General features: G+C 40.1%; 1 protein-coding gene across 8 annotated transcripts in view; it reads left to right on the forward strand.

The window, feature by feature from the left end:
* BIRC6 (baculoviral IAP repeat containing 6) overlaps positions 1–26009 on the forward strand; it is a 4524268-nt gene that overhangs the window by 2987649 nt on the left and 1510610 nt on the right. For all 8 annotated transcript variants that reach the window (XM_044058419.1, XM_044058463.1, XM_044058448.1 and 5 more), the window contains exon 44: positions 4737–4870. In XM_044058419.1, coding sequence (XP_043914354.1) covers positions 4737–4870 — 134 coding nt within the window. The remainder of the gene's footprint in view (positions 1–4736; positions 4871–26009) is intronic.

Raw genomic sequence — 26009 nt, forward strand, 5'->3', positions numbered from 1 at the left:
TTATGGTAGGTACACAACTGTACTTTGCAGGTATAGAAAACTCTTGAAACAACCTCATGTTGATCAGAATCGAAAGCAGTAATAGTTCAGTTGAGGTGAATTTAAACCAAAAGACGTATGGTTAACACTGGCGACCTAAGATAGTGGACTTCTTGCATGTTGGTTTACAAAGTCCATTGAACATGTGGGAGAAACAGACAAATGTAGCTTTTACAAAATGGAAACAGTTGCACATCTTGTTGCTGGTTGTGATATATTAATGGCAGGATGACTGTGTACTGAAAGGCATAATAATGTGGCAAGACTGTTGCATTGGGGATTGTACAAACATTATAATGAAGTAGCTGAAAAACACTGAAAACATTTTCCACAAAGCATTGTTGAGAATGATGAAGTTTATATTACATGAGATCACCATTAACAGCAGTTCCAAAAATAAGTGTGAGAGAACCGATATAGTAGTCCATGAAAAGCAAAAGTAGCATTGATCATTGAAATTGCTGTACCCAGTAATTACAGTGTTTTACGCATACAGAGACATCAAGTCATAAAATATCAGGATTTTCAGACAGAAACGAGGGCAGTGTGGAAGGATACCCAGACAGTTACAATAGCAATAGGGACAATGGGTCTCATAAAAAAGAATTTAAAATCGTACTTGTATGTTACCGACATGTAACTCCATACGAACTGCAGAAAGACTCATTACTGGGCACCGTTGCAGGTGTTGCGAGGAGCACTTCTGGCTAACATCAAAGAGTGAAACAATACTAATTTCATGAACTTTAATCATATTTTGACTTAGGAATGGGGTCCATTTCCGTCATGGTATTAGAAACCCAAAAGCCTTGGAGAAATTAAAAATGGAGATTCCTCTGGTTCTCTCATTTGTTTGATGTGCTCCACATTCGGCATATTCTTCCATTAAAGCCCACCTGTCAGCAATTTCTTTTTGTCTGCCCTTAAATCCTCCTTTGGTCTCTCTGCTTGAAGTCATGCAATTTCTTAAAGGTGTCATTCATATCAGGCCTCCCAGAAAACCTATTCCACCTTCTTGCGACCTCAGTTTTATACTTGAAAAACTGACTAAGGCCAGCTTCCTTGCATGTACTTGGAAGACTGTTCTTCTGTTGTTGCCTATTACTTTCAGCCAAGAGAGTGTCTGAACTTCAGGCTCTCATGGCTATTCCTTTTTTGCTTTTTTTGCAGAGACTGGGTTTCTCTTCGAGTTAATACTTTTCTGCCCAAGGTAGTTGATGAGTTACCCCTTAATCGGTCTGTTCACCTTACTTCCTTTGTTTTCCTTCTCCACAGTCTGCCAGTGAGAAGGTTCTTCACACTGTGGATCTGCATAGACAGCTAGATATCATTTGGATAAAACAAAGGCAATTTGCAAGTCTGAGCAAGTTTTTGTTTCTTTTCATAACAAGGCTCTGAGTTTGGCTGTTTCCAAGCAGTCCATCCCATCTTGGATTTCTACGGCCATTTCGTCTCATTATTCTTTTCATGGCAAATATCTATTCATTAGGCATATTCTACTAGGGCAGTTGCCTCATCTGTTGCCTATTTCAAGGGTTTGGACACCAATTCCATCCTTGAGCCTACTATTTGATCCTCTGTTTATACTTTCACTAAACCTGTAAATAGGATATTATTGCCAGGACCAGGGTGGGTTTTGCCAGGGCTATTCTGCGTGGGTTTGTAGAGGACTGTTCTGTGCCTTCCTTCTCCAAGCCCTCCTCTTAACTCTTGTAATCTTCCTTATGTAAAGAATACTGGAACAGTGATATGGAAGGACATAGTGCAATTGTGCAAAATCATGCCATAACAGTAAATGTCCTTCTCTTCATTGTTGCAGTATTTGGGCACTCCCTCTTTCCTAGCTCTAGACATACCTTTCAACTGTCCAGATTTTTGCCTCATATTTTTGGTCTGTTCCTCATAAAATTTGTGTTTTTCTGACGAATAATTGTGATGATCTAAGAAATAAAATCAGTAAATAATGATATGCCTTTGAGTTTCAGAATTTATATCCTTCAAAAAATGCATGCTAACGCAAATCCTTTTATTCTAAGAACTTTTTTAAGTTTATAAGAGCGATATTTAAAATGTGTCCCTATTTTTGTGCCTTTATCCCTCATGTTGCCAGGCTTTGTCCAGATTTCTTACACTAAGAAGTTGAGAGATATGGCTTTCGACCATGTGCTTTTGTTGCCCTCCTGGCCAAGGGTTCTTTGCTTCCTTTTAGAATGTACGTGTTCTTTTTGCCTGAGGGTATTCTTTCCTTCTTGGGCAATTCCTTTCTGACTGTTTGCATCTCTATGTCACTTTTATACACTACATCTTACATGGGAAGCATATGTGTGCCGTACGGCTGCTCTAAGATCTAAAGGTTTTGGTATACTGGCTGGACATTGGGCCGTCCTTGGCAGGAGATCCCTTATGTAAAGAATACTGCAAAAGTGAAAAGAAGGGCATCTACTGTTATGGTAAGATTTTATACAGCAGTACTTTCGCTTTAGATGAGAACCACCAGCTTACCAACTTCTGCTCCAGGTTTCCCAGTCCCAAGGATTGAACCATTGATGTTTTCAGAGCGGTTTGCAGTGAAGTGTTGCTGTATGTGTGCTGTCATCTTGTCTTCATCCTCCAGTTTCTACAGAATGCAGGGCCCATTTTGGGTGCTCTTTCCTGATCTAGAGAAGCCCCCAGTGTGGATGTCCCAAAGGTAATGCCTGTTTACACCACAGCACAATACACTCGTAACACAGCAAAAGTTTTCATTAGCTTACATAAGTCTGAAAATCCTGAAGTTGATAGCATGGATCCTTTTATATTGATTCCCTTCAAGAGGAGGCTCCCAAATAAGCAATGCTGTAGATCTTACAAGGCACTAGGAAATTGTGCCTAAGTAAATGGAAGAGATTCTCAGAATGGTGCAGTTCCCAGGAGTACTGCATCCAAGCCCTGATTAAAGACAAAGTCTTCAAATATGTGGCAGATTTGCTAGCCAAAAGGTCACTATCATACAGTGTTTAAAGTGTACTTTTAAACCAGTTTCTGAAGAGGGGTTTTACATGTAAATGTACCAATGAAACAGATCTTGTCTGTTTGCAACTTAAATTTTGTAATGCTGCAATTGATGTCTGGTTCCATTTGAGCCTAAAGCTTTAGTCCCTCAAGTTAAATTTCTGTTCTGGAAAACCCTTTGCTGGTGGTAGTTACATTAGCCAGGAGTGTCCAAGCTTCGAGCCCTTGTGCTGAAAATCTTGTGTGGTCTTCCTCAAGGGCTAACCTCTTTATCCGAAAGCAGTGATGGAAGTGTGAGTTAATCAAGCCATATAACTCCCATTTTTCCATACTCACAAAATAAGGGGGAAATATGCTGCATTACTAGAGGTTCTCTGACAGCTTAGGTATTACTTTGTCAACTCCAAGGACATTAGGTGGAGTGACCATATGTCTTCTCCTGGCCAGTGGAAAAAGGCATTTTCGTCTCTTAACTGATACTGTCCAAATGATTATGAAGCTGTAGAGGCTTCCTTTATGAAGCTGGAAGATGTCAGTAAGGAAACTCCTCTAGTGGTGGTAGCCACCACAGCAGTATTCTTTAAATGGGTATTTGCTCAGGGCATTTGTAAGGCATCAATGAGCCCTCCAATCCACACCTTGTCCAAACACTATAAATTAGACGTCTAGTCTAGGAGCAGAAATCCTGAGCATCTGACATGCTTCAAGTTGTACTTGAATGTGTTAGGCACTCTTCCTTAGTTAGCTCAGATACTCATCCTTCAGTAAATTGTACTACTGTAGTGGAGATCCCTGTGATGAATGGAGTATATTTGTGTGTGTGACTTTACATAACAGCAGATATTTGAGTAGATCACCACTGCAGTACAATTTTCCACACACCATCCACTAGTATCAGAGGAAGTTGTCTTACCCATAGAGAAAGGACTCTCTCAGGATTTTCCCCTTGATGTCTTCCAGTACAGAAGTCATTTTCACCCTTGTACTTCACCACAGCCTATACAAATTAATATACTGTAAGCTTTGGGAAACTGGCATGCCAAGAGCTTGAGGGGAGAAGTAAGAGCTGCTGAATGGTGAAGACCTCACTTGAGCATGTTTTTCTGGACCCCGCCCCCAAACAAAAAAAAAAAGTTATGGCAAGAGTGAAGCCCTGATTTCCAAGTAACAGCTCCATCTCGGTTATAAACTGTGAATTAACTGTGTTCAAAAGAACATCTGGAAAAAGCTCTTGAGTTGATTTAAAAGTCAGATGTCTAATCTTCCAAAATTCTCTAGTGAAATGAGTGTTACTGCAGTACTGCTGTCTTTCTTGAACATTTACTATTATGATAAGTTGCATGCACAGCTGCTGTTTTTGTTTTGTTGACTGCCTTCTCTGCCCATTTGGAGGGTTATTCAAGCAGTTCTTTCTGGGCTTTTGGCCAGTCTTCTATGAGTCATACAAATAATAAATATTAGTATAGATCAAATATTGAGAAACCCAGGTTAAAAAAAGGCATTTAAATTGGTGATTACTGTGAAGTCTCTCAATTGTGGTTTCCAGATGAGAGAGATCAAAGATTATCACTGTTGTATTATAAATTGAAGTTGAATTGGGCTGCTGGATTTCTATATATACAATGCTATATATTTATATGCAAATTTTTGTGTTATTTTTTTCCCTGTAGTTTACAAAGTGGATGACTTAAGTTATTTTCTTGCAGCTGTTCTAAGTAGTTCCATAGGCGTTCAGGAGAATACTGCGCAACTTTTGGTATCTGACCCTAATCTCATTCACGTTTTGGTAAGGTTTCTGTCTGGAACAACTCCTCATGGAACAAATCAACACAGTCCCCAGGTAACTAAAATGTCAAGGCAGTTTGCTGAATAAAAAAAAAATATTTAACGAACAGCATTCCTTTTATGTTTAAGGAGTAATGCAAACATATACAGTTATTGTGATTGTTGCTTTGATTTAGAGTGTGTTAAGATACAAAGTTTATGGCTTTGTGGTGTCAGTGTTTTGACTATAGCTGTACTCTAGAAAGACCTGAGTTAAGCTTGATGCCTGGCTGCTGGAGAAACCAAGAGTGTGTGGTAGGAGTGGATGACTGTTCCTGGCTTGCATGTCCTGGGGTGGGTATTGATGAAGTCCTGCTGCAGGAGCACCATCCGGAGAAAGTCCTGAAAATGCATGTTCTATATCTAGAACTTAGAGGATATAAGACCACCAAAACTCCGTATTACAATCAAGCTGTGAGTCATAGGTATGCTGAAGAATACACCCACATTGGGATCATAGTGGCACTGCACCATACTTTCCAAGCAACAAAGATGTGTTTGGAGCACTCAGGAGCAGTCTGCTAATCACTGCTGGACGATTGGCATGTGCTCTGGCTCTCATCTCCCCGTTTGTGTTTTCAGACACATGAAGTGGAATGGGGGCTTGATAGTTGTGATGACGGGGGAAAAGAAGACAAAAATGTTAGCAGAAAATATTTTTGCAAAAATGATATAGTGCATTAATCAGTCATAACTACAGATGATCTTTGAGGTATCCTCAGACAGATGTTTTCTTTTGAGTGTACCACCAGCAGTGGGAAGGCCATCTGGAAGTGAGTTTTTATATCAATAGATTTCCAAGTTTAAGGCCCTTCCCCTCCTTCCTCAATTCATTTTCACCATTTTAGGGCTTGTTTTATGTTTATTTTTCTTTTGTCCAGAAAGGAAGCATTCTTTATGGCTGCTCTTCTGGTCCACTAAATGTCACCAGAAGATTGATAAACAAGACAGACACCACATGAGGCTGTTCTGTTTGAGAGGAAAAAAGAAAAAAAAAAAAGGTTCTGTCATGAGTTAACCAGTCCTCCACTTCAAAGCAAATCACAAAAACAAGCTAAGCAAGAAATTACCTGTGCAAACTCCTAGAACCCAAATGAGGCTTTAAAGAGGCACACTCATTAAGACCATGGCCTTTATCAGACTGCAGGGTAAAGATCCATTGCATTTCTACCTGCTCAGTCTTATTCCTGACGTCACCCAAATGTCTGTTAAAATATATTAAATGTATGACCTGAAAGGTAAAAACATTTGGGTGATGTCCACTTAACTGCATGTTTAAATCAGATCTGTGTAGCAGTTACTCAGTGGTCTGATGAAGCATCTGTTTGTAGATGTGAAAGCACTTACCTTGTTTTATATGTTTTTTTATTTCTTTTTATATGGTGTTTTAAGTTTGGATTAAATATTTTTAACCTGTACAGTGAGGCTGTGTTCCGGTGTGCTTTTTTGCTGTTCTCTTTGAGCCATGGCCACAGTGTGAAATTCTATGCCTTATGTGGGGTTTTCAACTCACCTACTCCTTCCTATTATAAAGTGGTTGTTGGGTATTCCTTGCCTGATAAATATAAGCTAGATAACTACAAAAAGCAATCTCATACCTTACTCTTCCTCTCGTCATAAGCACTGCTGCAGTTGATTTTCTCCATAGAGCACCTTTTCAGTAGGTGGGTTTGTTTCATTTTTTGGGTTAAATAATCTGTCATGCCACATAAGGGATTGCCTGTCACCACAGTCATCAGTAAGTAATGCAGTTGCTTTTCTCATTTCCTGTGTCACAGACTTTGTCTTCTTAGTCCATCCACTACCATTTACTGTATGGTAAGAGATCCATGAAAGGTTGCATGGCTCTCTGCTATTGGCTGTAAGCATATAGCCACAGAGGAGGTAGCTGAACATTTTCTCATCTTACTTGGAGGTACTAAAGCCTTTTATCAGCTTCTTAGAGTAAGAGGGTTGTTTTCTGGAACTGCACACCTTTCGGGATTATACTATTTTTGGGACATTTATTGATGAAGATGAGCATTGTGTGAGTAGCTTTTTGCAACAGTAGGCAAGTTGAGCACACACAGCTTTGACTGTCAGTATAGAGATGGAATTTGGATATGCCAGCTGAGCACATCCCAGGAGATCAGCTGGGAGGTGTTTTAAACTCATGACTGTGCTAGTGAAAATGTAGGACTACAGTGCCCTCCACTATACCTTCTCTCAATCTGCAGAGATTCTACTCTATCAGTAACTGTAAAATTTTATTTTTATAATTCTTGATGTGAACTCCAAACTTCCTCTTTTCTGCAACTTTGATCATGCAGATAAACAGTGCAACCCCCCCCCCCCATCCACTTTTTTTTTTTTGTTAATACAGTCAATCCTCTTGATCTTTATGCATCTCATTAACTTTGGTTCTCTGTCAATATTAACTCTTGATCTCCTTCTCCACTTGTACTACTGTTCCTGCTCTCCCACAACTAGCTCACTCAACTAATTCACTGCAGTACCCCTTTTCTTTCCTTGACAGCTGCTACTTAATGACACACACAGTATATGTTATATCACTTCTAGTTTAGTTAATCATGTTTGCAATTTCAGCTGTAGAAGCTCTCCACCTGTGTAACCTAGTATTTTCATTATGCCTTATTGCTCATCACGTTTCTTTGTTATGGATTTGTCAGTACAGTTGATGTACTTTTTCATGATACCCCAACAAGCATATATGCTGATACTGCTTTGTTTAACCTCTCTTTAGGTTACCACTTATTTCAGCCGATTTATAGAAGAGTATAAGTATCTTAGTGTTGGCACCCTTATTGAGTTATCACTTAAGACATGGGCAAAGCTACAATTTTGTAAAAGAAAACAAACCATGTTAGCGTATTCACAGTTACAAACATTATAAAAGAATTTATATGATGTATATAGTTATCATCAATCCAACATTACATAAGTGCTCAATTCCTGCCTTCCTATAAACCTCACTCCTCTCCAAAATATTATATGTATTATCACAATTTCCATTTTTTGTCTATTTCATTTGCTCCTACCCTTTTCTAAAGATCCAGCTTCTAGTTCTTTTATTTCTCTTGCTGTATTCACTAATTTAAAATACAGTTAGTGTAGACTTTGGGTTCCATTTTCTAGTAATTGCTTTTTTGGCAGCCACCTGAATTAAACTTAATAAGGCCTTACTATGTTTTAACGGTTGAGATCCTGTACCCTTGCTAAAAAAAAATAATTTCTTTAGTTACACTTATTTGGTCCCCCAATATTTCTCACAGAGTACTATGTAAGGATTTTTAAAGTCTGCCAACTCATTAAACTCCCAATACATGTTCCCAGTTGCTTCTTTCTTCCTTGTCACACCTCCAACATGTGACCTCTACCAGAGGAAAAAATGTTGGGGTCTTCTTGCAGTATAAAAATGCCTATGCAAACACTTCCAAGCAAAAATCCTAAATCTTCTAGATATCGTTGCATATTTGAGAGCCATACGTATTTCTTCCCATTGTTTCCTTGTGAATTGCTTATCCAGTCTCTCTTCCCAATTTTTTGAATCTCCTCTGATTGATTGATAAAGTTATCATGCAGTATTTTATATTTTATATTTCCTACTAATTGTCACTTTTTTGACAGCAGCTTCTGTTCTAGATTCAAATAAAAGCTCTGTCAGAGCAGGTCTTTCCTGTAGGATTCCCATATCCTTTTCTCTATGCCAGTAATCTGATATCAATCCCCGATAGGGAAGGCAGTCTCTAGCTTGCAATCCATATGTCTTTCTAGCATCTTCCTTAACATTGAACAGTTTAAACAGTGTTCTGCACTTTAGAAAAGGCAATTGCTACACGATCAGGATAGTGCATATTGCACTTTGAAACACCTGCCCAGGGTTTTACATTGGAAAAACTGAGAGGGCTTTAAAATGCAGGATTTACGAACATTTTTATGAAATAAAAAATAAAAAGTAGATTAATGCTCTTTACAGACATAGCGTAAACTGTGGGGGATACACAGATTTTAAATTTGGAATAATAGATATGGTCAACATTGATGTGAGGGAGGGTGACTGGAAGAACCTCTTGAGCAAGAGAGAACTCCTGTGGCAGCTTAGGTTAGCTGATAATTTCCCTCCAGGTGTCAATGACCATTTATGCATTTACTCAGTACTCAAGGAAAAAGTTAATAAGTTAACATAATATATTTGAATTTACAAGTAATCATGTATTTTACATGGAAAATGTTTTAATATTTTACTTGCGTGTATAAAGAGGGTGAAATAGTAAGGAAAGTGTTTATTTGATACAAAGTTTTTTGGGGTTTAATATTGCACAAAAAAATTTTAAATCAGTGTACTGATTTTACTAAGTGTTTGTTCATTATAATTGAAAAAAATATCCCTGACCTGTATATAAAACTAAAGGGTCTAAAAACATTTCACTCCTTGCATCTTGCTATCCATATCCTTAAATAACAGCTTCTGCTTTCTCAAGTTGTTGTATTATCTTTTGTTTAGTCTCTTCCCACATATCCTTGGCTGCCATAACAGCATTCTTTTTAACCCATACTCCTAAATAATTCAGTTTATCATGCCATCATAAATATGGGTATTGCCGAACCAATTCATTTGTGAGTGCATAGTTTACAGCTGTAGCCTTTGTTTCTCTTCATTAATTTTATATCCTGAAAAGACTTAAAACTGACTCAGAATTTTCCACAACACTGAGTACTGCGGTGGTGGTGCTGCGGTAGCATTGTCGCCTCACATTAAGACTTTGTCCTGTTCGTCGGTTCTCAACTAAAGCATCTTATGTGTGGAGACATGCGTGAATGGGCGTACCTTCGTTGAAGGTTGTGTGTCAGGGCTGGCAATTAGGCACGTAAAAATCTGCTGCCAATCATTAGCGGACAGGAGTTCTGCTGTGGCGACCCCTAACTGGGAAAAGCCGAAAGATACAACAACAACTGAGATATCCTTTTCTGGTTTTACCAGGTACAAAATAATGTTGACTGTAAATAAAGCCAACTTTTATTAATTACCATCCCAGTTATATCCTTGAACTTCTGAGTCCCTTTTTTCTTTGCCATTGACTCTAAATATAACATAAATAACAAAGGGGAAGGAGGACACCCTGCCTGGTTCCTCTGTTCAGACACAACTTATCAGAACAAAGTACTCCAAATTTAATTTTTGCCTCAGATCCATCATATATATATCCTCCTAATTAGTCTTATTATTGCAGTAGGAAATGCAAATCTTCCATTGCCCTGCTCATAAAATCCTAGCTTACTCTGTTGAATGCTTTCTCTGCAACAAGACCCAGCAACAGCAGCAGCAGTATTTTCTTACATTCTGTTTTTCTCTGGATCATCATTGTTTTGTTAATGTTGTCAGATGTTTGCTTCCCCTCCACAAAACTACAGTAATCCTTAACTATCAATTTTGGTAACACCTTTGTCATTCGTTTAGCTATTATAGCCTTAAACACACAATTTTAAATTGAAATAGATTTATATGAAGCTGTATCTTGTGGGTCTTTACCAGCTTTAAATATTACAGCCACCACAGTTTTCTTTCAGGATGTTGTTGCTTCCTGTCCTTTAAAAATACTGTTAAACAAAACCTTCTAGATCCTTATCACTTTTTTCCCTCCTCCTAGCTTCCAAACTTCCACTTGTGCCATCTGTTCCTAGAGACTTTCTTGAAGATTGATTATGCATCACCATTTTGATCTCATCTCCTCCTATCTTAACTGATAATTGTTGTGCCTCCTCTCCCTCTAACCTTGGCATACTGAAGTGTTCAGTAAATATTCCCTTTTTTTGCTTTTTCCTTCATTTCCACTTGCCTCTGCTTTATACAGATTTTCATAACTTTTCTGAAGTATTTCTAATTCCTCTACAGGATCTCTGTGTATTTTTCTCCTTATAGGCTTCCTAAGTTTAGCAACAACCCTTTCTGTGTTCTGTTGCTTAAGTCTTTGTGCTCTGGCGTTATCAAAAAACACTTGCTAAACACCAGTCTTTCTAAACTCATGCACATTCTCCAGATACTCCCTTAGTTGCTCTTTAGCACTCTGCATTTGTGTTTCCACTTGTTGTTTGAGATCCCCCTTATTCTGCAATACTTTAACCTTTGTCAGCCTCTCTAAATCTTGTTACTGCTTAGACCTATCTGTCTTTTATTTTTACCCGTTTTTAAACTCCACTTTCTTTTTATACCACTCACTAGCTACTTCAGAAGAAGTTTGTCTTCCAGTACCCAGTCCTTAAATTCCTCTCTTTTTATCAGGTGTCTGAGGCAATGCCATTATGTCTTTGTACTTCATTACCCTGCATTTTTACCTTGGATGTTCTTCGTGTTTCACTGTTGCAGTCATTACATTTGGGTAATCTACTGGCAGGTTGCCCTCACTTGGCCTGATTGACAAAGTCTTGGGTCCTGCTTCGTTTGCTGTCCCTTCTTCCATGCTGTCAGGTCATCAGGGGTATAAAACATGCAGCCAATGCCATTACATCAGTCTTTCTTGCCGCGCGGTGCCCGAAGCAGAAGCAGTTCGCAAGTGCAGATCGGCCAACTCCTGAAATTTTCATTTTCGAGTTTCAGAACCAAAGTCTTCAACTAAAAACTATGTACCCCTTGGGGAAACTTTTTCTTGCTCCTTACCAATGTCAGTAAAAGTTAATAATTGTATTACTTGTGGGAAGCAAATACCTCATAAGGATTTTCATTTGTACTGTATTCCTTGGCTAGGCCCTGACCACAACGTGCCTTTCTGTCTGTTTTGTGCTAAATTTAATCAACGCACTATTAAACCTTGGTATATTTTTGCTTCTAAATATTTTGGCTCGAGATTTAACTATCCAGAAATGTCGTCAGTTAGCAATCCGTCTACCGGAATACCTAAAAAACAGAAAAGACAGAGACGGACTATCGAGGTCCAAAACAGATGACAAAACTTCTCCTAAGCCTGTCGCCAGTTCACTGGTACTCAGTGAAGTGCTTTCACAGCTCCTGATACCCGCTACTTTTGATTCACAGGCCTCTAATGAGACCCATTGGGAGTCCGGTATGCCGTGAGATACTCTACGTTTTGAACCCGCGGATGTCTCTACCTTGGATGGGTCCAGAGCCGCTGAGCAGGCACTGGCTTTTGAATGTGTTTTCAGACCTAAAGATTTGTATATTAAACCAACACCATCTTCAAAACTAAGGCCAAAAACTACTTCTGTGTCTAAAAATCTGACGCTTGGGCCATATGTACAGGCCCCAATGCCTAAAAAAACAAATGATCAAAATGGCTGAGGATTTAATTACCTTGATCAGGGGTACCCATCCTTCTCCTGCTACGAGGCCTAGGCAAGGCACTAACTATGAATCTTCAGAACAGGTTTCTATTTCTTCTGATTCCTCTTGTGATCAGGAATTATCTATTCCCACTTATGTGGACTCTGATGCAGAAGATTCCATTCCTTCTGCTTCTCGTCCTGAGGATTTTTCTTTTGGAGAAACTTTGCATACCTTAAGGGCACACTTTCATTGGGGGAGTCAGGATTTCTCAGAATCTAAAAAGAGACTTAAAGATTTCCTCCTTCCTCAGCATAGGCCTTTGGCTGTACCTCCTGTTCTACACATTGTTAATGATGTTTTTTCAGAGTCCAGTATGACTCCTGATTCCCTGCCTCTGGCTTGTAGTAAGCCAGACAGATATTACAGGGTTCCTGACTCCCACAAATTCCTCTTTAAAATCCCTACTGCTGACCCTGAAACAATTTCTCAGGGTCCCAAGGGCATTAAGGCTTCTACTGCTAAAAATCCTACCCCTTCTGATAGAGATTCCAGGGCTCTGGATAGATGGGGTAAGAAGGTTTACACGTCTGCAACCTTGGCAATCAGGGCTTTCAACTGTCAATTCCATATGCTTAAATATCAGCAGCATGTCATGGGTTTACTTAAACAGAAAATGCTGTTGATTTCTGACTGTGTGGAAAATAAAGTTGCAGGATTTATTGCATTCAGCTGAACAAGTTGGAAAACATACTTTGCAATATGGTTTTGATTGTTTGGAGGCCTCTTGCAGGGCTGCTGTAACTGGATCTGTGATAAGAAGGCATGCTTGGCTCAAGGAGCAAAATTTGACTGACCATGTTAAAGCTAAATTGTTGGATGCTCCTTTGCAACATGAGAGTCTATTTGGTAATAAAGCTGAAGAAGTTTTGAAAAAGATGGAAGATAAAGCTAAATCTATGCAAACTTTAAAAAGATTTCCTACAAGTGCAGCCACCCAGGTTCAGTAGGCACAGTCCTCCTAAGAACTGGTCCTTTCCAGTACCCACTAGAGCCAGTCTGGTCAAACCCAGGCATTCCAAAGGCTCCAGGTTTCAGTCGCTAGGAACTTATAGAGCAAAGCAATGGGGTGCCTCCACCTCCAAATCTGGAAGTAACAAGGCACCTTCCTATGGAAAACAGTCTCAATGACATTCCACTGCAGTACCAAGAACTTACCTTTTGGCTGCCCCGTTGGGGGGAAAACTGGCACTTCATGCACGAAACTGGAAACTGATTACCCAGGACAAATGAGTTTTAAATATAGTATCCCAAGGGTACAGATTTCATTTCCACATGTTGCCAATCCCAAACGGATGGCCAGATCTGCCCCCAAATCAATGGGCAGAGGCCCAGAAACAGGTTATATCCCTCATGAATATGGGGACTATTCAACCAGTACCAGAAAAGGAAAAGGGACAAGGTTTTTATTCAAGACTTTTCCTGGTACCCAGAAAAGACAAATCATGGCATCCAATTCTGGACTTATCCATTCTAAATACATTTCTGGACATTCCACAATTCAAGATGCTGACTCTCCAACAGTTACTACCTATGCTAGGCAAGGATGCCTGGTTGGTAACTCTAGACTTAAAAGAGGCTTACCTCTATATCCCAATCAGGGAATCTTGCAGAAGATACCTCCACTTCAAAGCAAGCTATTTGCATTACCAGTTCTCTGCAGTGGCCTTTGGCTTATCTACTGTGACCAGGGTCTTCACAAAGTGCCTGGCACCAGTAATTGCATTTTGCAGGCAAAGAAATATTCAAATGTATCCATACCTGGGCAATTGTCTAATTCAGGCAGAAAACAAGGGATACTCTTCTAAATCATCTGGTGTTTGTAAAAAAGGCTTCTACCTTCTCTAGGGTACACCATAAATGAAAAAAAATCACAACTGGTACCCTGTCAAATAATTATATTCCTGGGTGCAAGCTTGAATACAACTGCCCAGATGACTTACCTTACGCCAGAAAAACAAATTCAGTTGATGACTTCAAACAGGTTGCCACAAAAAAAACATCTATCTGCAAGACAAATTCTGCAGGCCTTGGGGTTCATGGCCACCTGCATTCTTCTAATTCCATATGCAAGACTGCATATGAGGAAACTTCAATAGTACCTAAAAAGCTTATGGAGTCAACATTATCACAGCTTGGAAACAATGATTCCTATCATACCTTGCCTGCAGCTAAAGTTCCTATGATGGGCAGAGGCCTGCCACCAAAACAAGGGACTGTCATTCATTCCACCCCCTGCCATCCATATCCTGACTACAGATGCATCAGATTATGCTTGGGGGGGGGGGCGCATCTGGCAGGGAGATGCATTCAGGGCCAATGGAGCCCAAATCAAATGCACCTACATATCAATCAGAAAGAGATGCTAGCTGTACAGAATGCTCTGACAACCTTCAAGGATATCTTCATCCAGGACAATTACTGATAAAGACAGACAACACCACAGTCATGTGGTACATAAACAAGCGGGGTTACCCATTCCTACCCCCTTTGCAGACTAGCCATGGCATTGTGGAACACGGCCTTGACTTATCATATACATCTACAAGCTCAATTACTGCCAGGAAAGCAAAACAGAAATCTTATGGGCCCACACAAATGGAAACTGGATCCATAAATTTTCAGCATGTTGACACGCAAATGGGGGAGCCCAGACATGGATCTTTTTGCCTCACCTCAAAACTATCAGTTGAACAAATTCTGCACAATAATTCGTCACCAAAAAGCCTGGGAAGTGGATGCTCTATCCTTCAGCTGGAAAAATCTATCAGTCTGTGCCTTTCCCCCTCTGCCTCTGCTCTCCAAGGTCTTACTAAAAGTCAGACAAGAAAAAACAAAAATTATTCTGATTGCTCCAGACTGGCCTCGCCAACATTGGTACTCACTCCTCCGCAATATGTCGCACCTTCCTCCGTGGTACCTGCCTCAAACACCTTACCTACTGTCTCAGCAGAGCTATCAAATTCTGCACACTCAGCTCCAAACTCTGAATCTTTCAGCATGGCTAATCAACTAATTTCACCAGTTACATCTCTCAGCAAACCTGTGATGGATGTCATTTTGGAGGCTAGAAGGCCTAGTACTAGAACATCTTATGCTGACAAATGGAAAAGATTCTGTGCCTGGAACCAAGCACAAGGAATAAACCCAGCAATGCCCAATATTCCTCAGATTCTGCAATACTTAACTGAGATGCTTCACAAGGCCCTATCTTTTTCTTCCATAAAAATCCATGCCTCTGCCATTTCAGCTCATTACAACACAGAGCTTCCCCTCTTTTCTCATCCACTGCTAAAGCAGTTCCTCAGAGGGGCCAAAAATTTAAGACCTCCCAGGAGAGCCCCAACTCCTGCATGGGACCTCAATTTTGTTTTGGAAAAACTCACTCTACCTCCTTTTGAGCCAGTTGCTACTGCAGACCTAAAATTTCTCTCTTGGAAAACAGCTTTTCTTTTAGCAGTCACTTCAGCTAGAAGGATTTCAGAACTACAGGCTCTTATGACAGTAGAGCCTTTCATTATTTTTTACCCGGATAGGATGGCTCTCAGGACCAATCCATCCTTTATGCCTAAAGTGGTATATAGTGTGGCCCTCAATCAGACCATTCATCTGCCAGCTTTCTTTCCAAATCCACAGGACAAGGGTGAGCGGATTCTGCATTCATTGGATGTACACAGACAACTAAGATTCTACTTAAACAGGACAAAAATCCAAAATCTGAGCAATTACTGGTGACATTTGCTGCAGGGGCAGAGGGAAAGGCTATTTCAAAGCAGACTATTTCAAAATGGATAAGCCATTGTATTTGTTTCTGCTATATGCACCATGGTAAACCTGTCCTCAAGGGGATCAGATCTCATTCCACCAGGGCTGCATCTACTTCTGCAGCCGTTCTCAGAGGGGGTCCTACCAGAGACATTCTAGAAGCTGCTACCTGGAGCTCAGTTCATACGTTTGCCAAACATTACCATTTACTTCTCTTCTCTAAATCCGGAGCAGGCTTTGCCACTGCTGTCCACTAGGGTCTTATAGCTGCTCCTAATGCTGTATAAATTCATCCTCCCAACCATAGCTTTGGGATTCTACCCAAATGTAATGACTGCAACAGTGAAACATGAAGAACATAGTACAGTTGTGTACACTTACCATAAATGTAGATGTTCGAGTGTATTCACTGTTGCAGTTCTGGTTACCCTCCAGCCCCCTGTCTTTTCTCTAACTATACCTCACATTTCTGTTACTATTTTTAAAAAACTTTTTGGTTTATTTGCTTTTGTTTGGAGTATATATATATATATATATATATATATATATATATATAATATATATATATATATATATATATATATATATATATATATATATATATATATATATATATATATATATATATATATATATATATATATATATATATATTTTGCTCCCCATTTGGGGGGGCACCTGACATCTGGGGCAAGAAAAACTGATGTAATGGTGTCGGCTGCATGTTTTATACCCCTGATGACCTGACATCACGGAAGAAGGGACAGCAACCGACGTAGGACCCAAGACTTTGTTAATCAGGCCGACTGAGGGCAACCTGCCAGCAGTTTACCTAAATGTAATGACTGCAATAGTGAATACACTCGAACATCTACATTTATGGTAAGTGTACACAACTGTACCTTGTTATTGGCACATGATCTAAAATGTTTGTTGGAAGTGTGCCGAAGCTTTCAATTAAATGGTTATGTTCCTCTGAAATTTAATTTCTGTATAGCCGAGCCTAGTTGTTATATCTTGGGAAATATTTAAATTCTCTGAATTTCTGCTACTGAATTTACATCCTCCATACCAAATATTTTCATAACTTTAAGAACTCTACCCTTTTTTGTTATATTTTGCCTTGTATGTCAACCAGATAATTCCTCACTGTTGCAAATCAAGTTCCACTCCCCACCTATAAGTAATATTCCCTGCTGAAAGCTGATTTTTTTTTCTCCCATAGTTTTCTTAAGCTTCATAATAACAGTTTAAGGTAGAATATTAATACGTGCCTATGTAATCCTGACCCCTTGCCAGACGCCTACCATTGCTATCTTTTTTGCTGCTCTGTCACTATTTTAGTTTATGTAGCAGTTATTAGTAGTACTTCCCTTTCCCTTGGTCTCTGATATGCTGCATTGCTGCTGAATATCCCTTCTTTCTTCGTCGAATTCATATGTTCATTTCTTTCCAAGTTATGTCTCTTATAGCATTGCTATTTGCACTCTGCATTTCTTAATATAATTCAGTACTCTTTCCTTTTTGTCTACACCTGTAAGGCCATTCCCATTCCAGAATAATATGTTAGTGTAGTCATTATGTCTTTTTCCAGCTTTTTCTTTGGCAGGTTGAGCTATTATAAAGTTGTTTCTTGTCATCTCCATTTGAACCTATGTCACATTTTGCAAGAGTTTTTGTTCAGCCTCATAACTACTATTAACTTTTAAAACAAATACACAAAACTATGTACATCTTCAAATTAAGTTTGATACTGCTGATACAAACAATTGCCCCAAACCAACAGCTGCACACAGAGTCAAAACCTAACCTAAAATTAAGATTGTCCATGCTAAGATGCATGTTTGTCCGTGCTCCTACTTAAAATAATTATTGTCTGTTCTTGTCTTATCTTTATTCCCATTCCAAATGTAAAAAACAAGTCATATGCTTTCAGAAAACAAAGTTTTTGCCTTAAGAAAATGTAAACTGGCTATCTATAAATATACCTAAATTGTGCAGTTTTTGTAAAGGCATTAAAGTATTTAGTTACCAGAAAAACTCTCTCTTATTCACTTCCGATAATTTCAAACTTTTTTTTAACCGAACTGCTTGCCCCTTGTTCCTTTTAATTTTATGTTCCTCTCAGCAGACAGTGTCCAGACTTCTCGATTTAGTGCCTTCACCTTCAGTCAGCTTGTTTCCTTGGGAAACATGAGATCACAATGTAGAGCTGCACTCGGCTACAAATTTCTCAATTGGTACTGAGCAATTATTTGCTTAAAGAAACAGTTTATTATATAGCAGTCTTTCATCTTTTAAAACCCACTTGCATTCACAAAAAAATGTCATTAGATTCATCCAGACTTTCACCTATGCAGAAGTAAAATTAAACATTTAAATTCTGAATGTATTACAGTCACTGCGCTTTTATACCCTATCTCCCACCCCAGCAGCCCAGGATTACAACCTATTACAACCTATTGACATAAACATACTTTTGTTCAACCTTTCTTCTGTTTTTACATTGTAATGTCTACATTTCATGAAACTTAAAAAGAGAAAATAAAAAATAAACTATTTGCTTTGTTACATTTATCACATACAGCAATCACTGAAAAAACTGAACTGTTGAGTTATCTCTATCAGAGCTTTGGCCGGCTAACATCTGTCTGAAATCAACTGGACGTATAAGAGAATTTAAGTACACTTTTTATCTGCTCTTTTGCATATAGTACTGTATTTAATTTATTTATTTGTGTTTTTCACTGAATATTAACTCAACTGAAGTTGTGGCTATCTCTCTACAGTTAGTTCCCCACCCACCCTCCATGTTCTTGTTTTGGTGTTAATGTTGGTGGCTTTGAAATTGCCCGACCGTCTTGTAGATTTGTATTTGGATACTCCTTCTGGGCCCATCTCATTTGCTCACTCAACTGAGTGCAGTGAGATCATATTCTGATTTCAGGCACTCCTACTGTGTACAAAGAGAGCATTTGGGAAGGACAACCCCTGTAGCCTCTTAATCCTGCTCTGTTTCCTCCCTAAAATAAATAAATAAATAAATAAAATATGTATATATTTTATTCAGCTGCTCTTACTGTAACTGTTTTAGTTGCTCTTCTGTGTGCTGCTATCTGTTCAGTCACTCTTACTGTGCACTTATTACTGCTTGTTAGTAGTCTTCTACACTTATTTTTTAATCATTTGTTAATTTAATTCCATTTATTTGAACTGTATTTGCCGTAGTGTTGCTAAACACTTTGGTGTGCTGGCCTGCACTACACTTTGAATTGTATTTACTGCTGTTTTAGCTGCTTTTCTGTAACAAAAAAATTCTAAGCTTGTTTCCTGCCTTTCCTGCAACTAGTCAAGTCCAGATACAGACTTGCTGTATCCAGGACTGTTGGCAAGCTTCTGAGCCCCCCAAGCCTTTCTGTGTTGGAGGAGGGAAGCCTTCTAGCTTATCAGTGGGAGTGGTAAGCACTAGGTAGCCTATTTTCCATGGGAAGAGTGGGTTTTGGCCCTGAAATTGTAGTTCATTGGCCGTTTGGGCAGTTTTTCCATCTCTTTCTACTTTCTGGTTGAAAGCCCGTTTTGCATTTGGTCCCCACCTTTCCTGTAACTAGTGTAGTCCAGGTACAGATGTGCTGTATCCAGGACTGTTGTTAAGCTTCTGAGCCCCCCAAGCCCTTCTGTGTTGGAGAGAAGCCTTCTAGCTTATCAGTGGGAGTGGTAAGCACTAGGTAACCTATCTACCACAGGAGGAGTGGTTTCTGGCCCAGAAATTATAGTTTATTGGCCGTTTGGGAAGTGCTTCCATCTCTTTCAATCTTCTGATTTAAAAGCCTGTGTTTGCGCTTATTTCCTGCCTTTCCTGTTACTAGTCAAGTCCAGGTACAGATTTGCTGTGTCCAGGATTCTTTCTAAGCTTCTGAGCCCTCCAAGCCTTTTCGTGTTGGAGGGAAGCCTTCTAGCTTATCAGTGGGAGCTGGTAAGCATCAGGTAGCCTATCTACCACAAAAGGAGTGGTCCCTGGCCCAGAAATTGTAGCTATTGGCTGTTTGAGCAGTTTTTTCCATCTCTTTCAACTTTCTGGTTTGAAAGCCGCACTTCTGCCTGTTTCCTGCCTTTCCTATAACTAGCCTAGTCCGGTTACAGAGTTGCTGTGTCCAGGATTGTTAGTAAGCTTCTGAGCCCCTCAAGCCTTTCTTTGTTGGAGGGAAGCCTTCTAGCTTATCAATGGGAGTGGTAAGCACTAGGTAGCCAGTCTACCACAAAAGGAGAGGTTCTTGGCCCAGAAATTGTAGTTTTTTGACCATTTGGACAGTTTGTCCGTCTCTTTCAACTTTCTGGTTTAAAGGACCACATCTACGCTTGTTTCCCATCTTTCCTTTAACTAACCTACTGGGTAGCACTAGAAAGCCTTAAACTGATACAAGCCTTCTAGCTTAGAAGAGAGACCTTGGAGTGATTAAGTATCAGTTTTCTATACTTTCTTGCTGTACTTAACTGTTTTCTGCCTAAACGCAGATTTTCCAGCGTTTATTGTGATTTAAAAGCTTGTTTTTTTCACATATTGTACTTATTTGATACCTTTAATGCTTTGGGACCAAATTCTTAACTGCACTTTTAAAAAGTCGTTTTTTTGTTTAAATAATTTAACTGTTGTAGACTACACACTGAAGTGCAATAGCCTTTTCTGACCGTTTGTAGTCATTTAAAGCTGTTTTAAGTGTATTTTACTGTTTTTGCCATATCTTTAAAAAAAAAAATTCCTTGCTTCCTGCCTTTCTAAGCTAGTGTAGTCCAGTTTTCAGGCTAGTGCTGAATTCAGGGCTGTGATGCTAGTTTCTGAGTTTACCCATAACTAACTTGGATAGAAGGACGTTTCTCTGTTCACCTGTGAGAGAGGGGAGCTTTGAGCAACCTATCTCTCCCTGGAGGAGTGGTTCCAGCCCAGAAATTAGTAGTTTATTGGCCATTTTGGGCTAATTTCTATCTCTTTCATTTCCCTACTATAAAAACTGTGTTTGCACGGTTTTGCACACCAGGCAGTGCCTGTTAGCTACGGTTAAATTATTCCTGGCTCCACTAAGTCTCCACTTCAGTTTTTCCCTTGAAACTAGTCTAACTCTCAACTTAAGCACTCAGAAAGAATCTCACAGCCCAGCACTTGCTCAGACCTAATAGCAAGCACAAATATACCCTGACACTGATTGCCCAGCAGGGCAAGGCTCTTTATTCACCCCTCATCAACCAAGCGGCTAAGCAGCTCACCCTACTATTCAGGCATGACCAAAGGGCCACTTCAGGTGCACTCTGCAGTCCAGCTGGTGAATCTGGGTATCCTGAGGTAATGTTACAACTGCCTCATGTACACAGACAACCCTCTCCTCCTACCACAAAACACTAACATATGCAAGAGATGCAATTATACAGCCAAACTGGAAGCTAAGCTGTCTCCACCCAAGACTGGAACAGACAATCAGAAGGAGAAGGTTAACACTTGCACCACACCTCCAGCCGCACACAGACCTAGTAAAACAGCCCTGGCAAAAAATACACATAAATATACAAAATCATACTCGGAGGCTCTAAATAAAAACCTGCAAAAGCATCAGAGACCTCCAAAGCAGACACCCAAACAACCTGCACCTCCCATCACAAACCAGACAACACATAAAACACAAAATCAGTGTGCCGCACAATCACAGCCCTTAAGGCGAAATAACATATCTAACACACTAGTAATAGGCGACTTTATAGTCAGGCACACTGACGTCCCACTCACTAGGCTGGACAAGCAGAAGGTTACTGTTAGCTGCCTGTCGGGAGCCAGAATCTGCCACATAACACAAGCACTCAAGTCACTCCAGAACATGTACAAATATGAATCTTTCATTGTTCATGTTGGTGTGAATGACCTGAGACGTACCTCCGTGGACTGCATGAAAAGAGACATGGAAGAGCTCTGTGATCATGCAGCCCAGGCTGGTATGACCCTGACCCTGAGTAGCATCCTGGTCTTACCAAGAATGATACCTCAGTATAAAGAAAAAAATATCAATTTCAACAATTGGCTAAGCTTTTGGTGTCATTCAAAGGGGATCCAGTGTCTGTCTGCCTGGGATGACATGCTCGACAAGCCGCGTTGCTTCACAAGAGATGGCTTGCACCTGTCACCCCTAGGCTTTCAAATACTGTCCAAGGCTCTTACTGCCCACATAGTGCCTTTTGCAGGCAAGGCTTAAAAGTCAAACCCACTTCTGTAAACAGCACAATTAACAAAAAACTGAGGGTTATGCTACTCAATGCCAGGAGTTTAAATCTCAAAATGCACACACTCGAAGCACTCCTCAGTATGGAGAGCGTCGACATCTGTGCAATAACTGAAACCTGGTTCAAGACTCCAGATAGCACCCCAGCACTACCAGGCTACAACTCATACCACACGTTTCGGTCACAGAACATGGACCAAAACACAAAAGGAGGGGGTGTATCCATATTCATCAAGGATAACTACACCTCCAGGTTAGTGGCGCAGCATGATACCTCTGAGATCATCCATGTGCAACTACCATCGTGCAAGTTTGCAATGCAAATTGTGGCCTGCTGCAGATCACCCTCCTGACCCAGGACCACCACTCCACCTTTCTGGAGACACTGGAAAACATGAAGGTCCTACCGAACACCCTGATATTGGGCAATTTCAATTACCCTATCATTCACTGGGAAAACTACTCGAGTGCAAATTCCCAGGCCCAGCGCTTCCTGGAATTCATCAACTCAAACGCCCTGGATCAGCTGGTAAACTCCCCTACCAGAGGTGAAAACATATTGGACCTCGTCATCCCCAACATGGGCGATAGGTGTTCCACACCGGAGGTCAACCCGTCACTGGTTAGATCAGACCATAAACTAATCACTCTGAATGTCCACACCCCACCACCACCCCCAACTAAGGAAACCACAGTAAAAAACTTTTCTAAAGCAAACTTCACCTTACTTAAGACAGAGGTGGTAAGTTGCACAGCCTCCACACTAAAGGATAATGCCGCCCAAGATGCAGAAACCTTTACAAATGCACTCTGTGAGCACCTACAAGGATTCATGGATCATGCCATCTCTAGCAAAACCAAGACTCACTCCTTTAAGAGAAGGAAACCAGTTTGGTGGACGCCTGCAGTAAACAGGCTATATAATAGACGGAGGAAACTAGTTCAGAAAAAAGCAAATCCCAAGAAGAAAAGACATCCCTGATCAGTATCAGTGAGAAACTAAGGTCCCTCATGAAATCATCCAAGATTAACTTCGAAAGAAAAATAGCCAAGGATTCAAAAGATAACCACAAAGTCTTCTTTATCTATGTTAAGAATCTAAGTGGCAACTTGCAGATATGCATTGAACTAGTGCAAAATAGCACAAAATATGCTGAAACTACTGATATTGCCAACATCCTGGCAGATAGATTCAGTGCAAACTTCATCCCCCTCTCACCTCCAAAAGGGCCCACAACAATACCGGAAAGGTGTAGTGTTCCAAAAATCACAGATGCACAGGTGAAAACAAGTTGAAGGTGCTTCCGATTCTTCTAGTCAACTCCTGTTCTTTTTTTTCCCTTTGGAACATTGGAAAAGGTTTCACTGACAAAGTTTCTCTATGAGCCTTACCAATCAGAAGGATGAGAAGCAAGAGTTTCCTACTGTTTGATGGCTCCCACCCCCTGTGGGATAAACTTTTGTATTTCTCCCTTAGCCTGTTCTGCACCAAAAAATTACTTTGATCCTCCAGGAAAAAAATATTCTGAAGACAGCTGGATACAGCATCTTATATTTCACACTGGCCTCTCAACAGTCCCTGATTGCTGGGATACATTTGCTTCTTTTCTGCCTGGTGTACAATGACAAAACATTTTCCACAAGCATTCTACTGTCTCTGGTTTTTAATATTTTACCCTTCTGCCACAGTTTTATCAGGATCAACTCTTTCTGTTGGTATGATTCCATCTTTGTTAATACAGGGTCTTGGCTGGGTTTGGAACATATACATGATGTGCCCTTTCATTTTCCAAAATCCTTCTGTGAAATACCAGTGCAGTTACTTAGTTGTCCTTTCATAAAATTAATACAGTCCGTTTCTCACAGTTTTTGTGGTACAGCAGAAAATGTCAAATTTTCTCTAAGTGCTCCATCCTCTAACACTTTTGAAACAACTCTTCTTTAGCAGTCTCGTATTCAATCAGCCTTTTCTTCATTTCAGCCTCTGATTTTTACAGTTTTATCAGTTCATCTGCATAGCTGTTTAAAACGTCTTCCATCCTTTTGTTATTTGAGTTGATATAGTCCTTCAGTGTTTCTTTTATTTTAATCAAATCTAAGTATATTTAACTTATTTTTCCTTAAAATTAATGGAAGCCATCTCTTTTACCAAAGCTGGAGCTTGAACTGCTTTTTGCTGACGCTGCAGGATTCTTCCTAGACATTGTTTTCTCTTCACCTTATCTGGTTGATTTTCTTTCAGATTCTCTAATTTTACTCTGTGATTCTTAGCAGTAACTGAATTTTACTCCATCTGGCAAGATCACTGCCCATTTCTCAGTCTCTTTTTTTTCACAGTGGGAGAGCTGAAATTAAGCTGTAGTTTAGTATGCAGTCATCTTGATAGCCCCCCTCAGTTAGTGTTTCTTTTGAGAATGCTACTGCAACTGCTGTTACAAACTTGTTTTCATATTACTTCCTTATGGTATTGCATTGCTGTCCTATGCCAATATATTTGTGATATCTTCAATTGATGTTTGCTCTTGTGTACTGCTGCAACTGTCGATATTAATTGTATTGGCTTTCAGTCTGTGTTGAATCTATTATGATTATATTTCAAATATTGTTTGTACTCCCGAAGTGCCTGCTATAATCTCTTTGCTTTTCTTTCACTAAATATGTTTTTGGAGCTTTTCTTCTCGGTCTGTGGTTGAAAGGGGGTCTTGCATGACCTGTTCAGACTGTCTCATCATCATCATCTTCTTTTGGCTGTTCCTGTTGGGGGTCACCACAGCGGATCTTCTGTTTCCATTTCTTCCTGTCCTTTGCATGATGCTCTTTCACACCAGCCGCCTGCATGTCCTCTCTCACCACATCCATAAACCTTATGTTAGGCCTTCCTCTTTTCCTCTTACCTGGCAGCTCCATCCTTAGCATCCTTTTCGCAATATACCCAGCATCCCTCCTCAGCACATGTCCAAACCAACGCAATCTCACCTCTCTTGCTTTGTCTCCAATCTGTCCAACCTGAGCTGACCCTCTAATATACTGATTCCTAATCTTGTCCATCCTAGTCACACCCAGTGCAAATCTTAACATCTTTAACTCTGCCACATCCAGCTCTGACTCCTGCCTTTTCGTCATTGCCACTGTCTCCAACCCATATAACATAGCTTGTCTCACTGCCCTCTTGTAGACCTTCCCTTTCACTCTTACTGGTACCCGTCTGTCACAAATCACTCCTGACACTCTTCTCAACCCATTCCACCCTGCCTGTACTCTCTTCTTCAACTCTCTTACACACTCACCATTACTCTGAACTGTTGATCCCAAGTACTTAAACTCATCCACCTTTACCAACTCTACTCCCTGCATCCTCACCATTCCTCTACCCTCCATCACATTTACACACATATATTCTGTTTTAGCCCTGCTAACCTTCATTGCTCTCCTCTCTAAAGCATATCTCCACCTCTCCAGGGTCTCCTCAACTTGGCCCCTACTATCACTACATATCACAATGTCATCTGCAAACATCATAGTCCACGGGGCCTCCTGTCTGATCTCATCTGTCAACCTGTCCATCACTACTGCAAATAAGAAAGGGCTCAGAGCTGATCCTTGATGTAATTCCACCTCCACCTTAAACGTATCTGTCACTCCCACCGCAGTCCTCACCATTGTCACACTACCCTTGTACATATCCTGTACCACTCTTACATACTTCTCTGCCACTCCTGATTTCCTCATACAATACCACAACTCCTGTCTAGGCACCCTGTCATATGCTTTCTCTAAGTCCACAAAGACGCAAT

The sequence above is a fragment of the Protopterus annectens genome, chromosome 1.part2 (assembly GCF_019279795.1).
Source record: "Protopterus annectens isolate FY-2018-M chromosome 1.part2, PAN1.0, whole genome shotgun sequence".
NCBI lineage: Eukaryota > Metazoa > Chordata > Ceratodontiformes > Protopteridae > Protopterus > Protopterus annectens.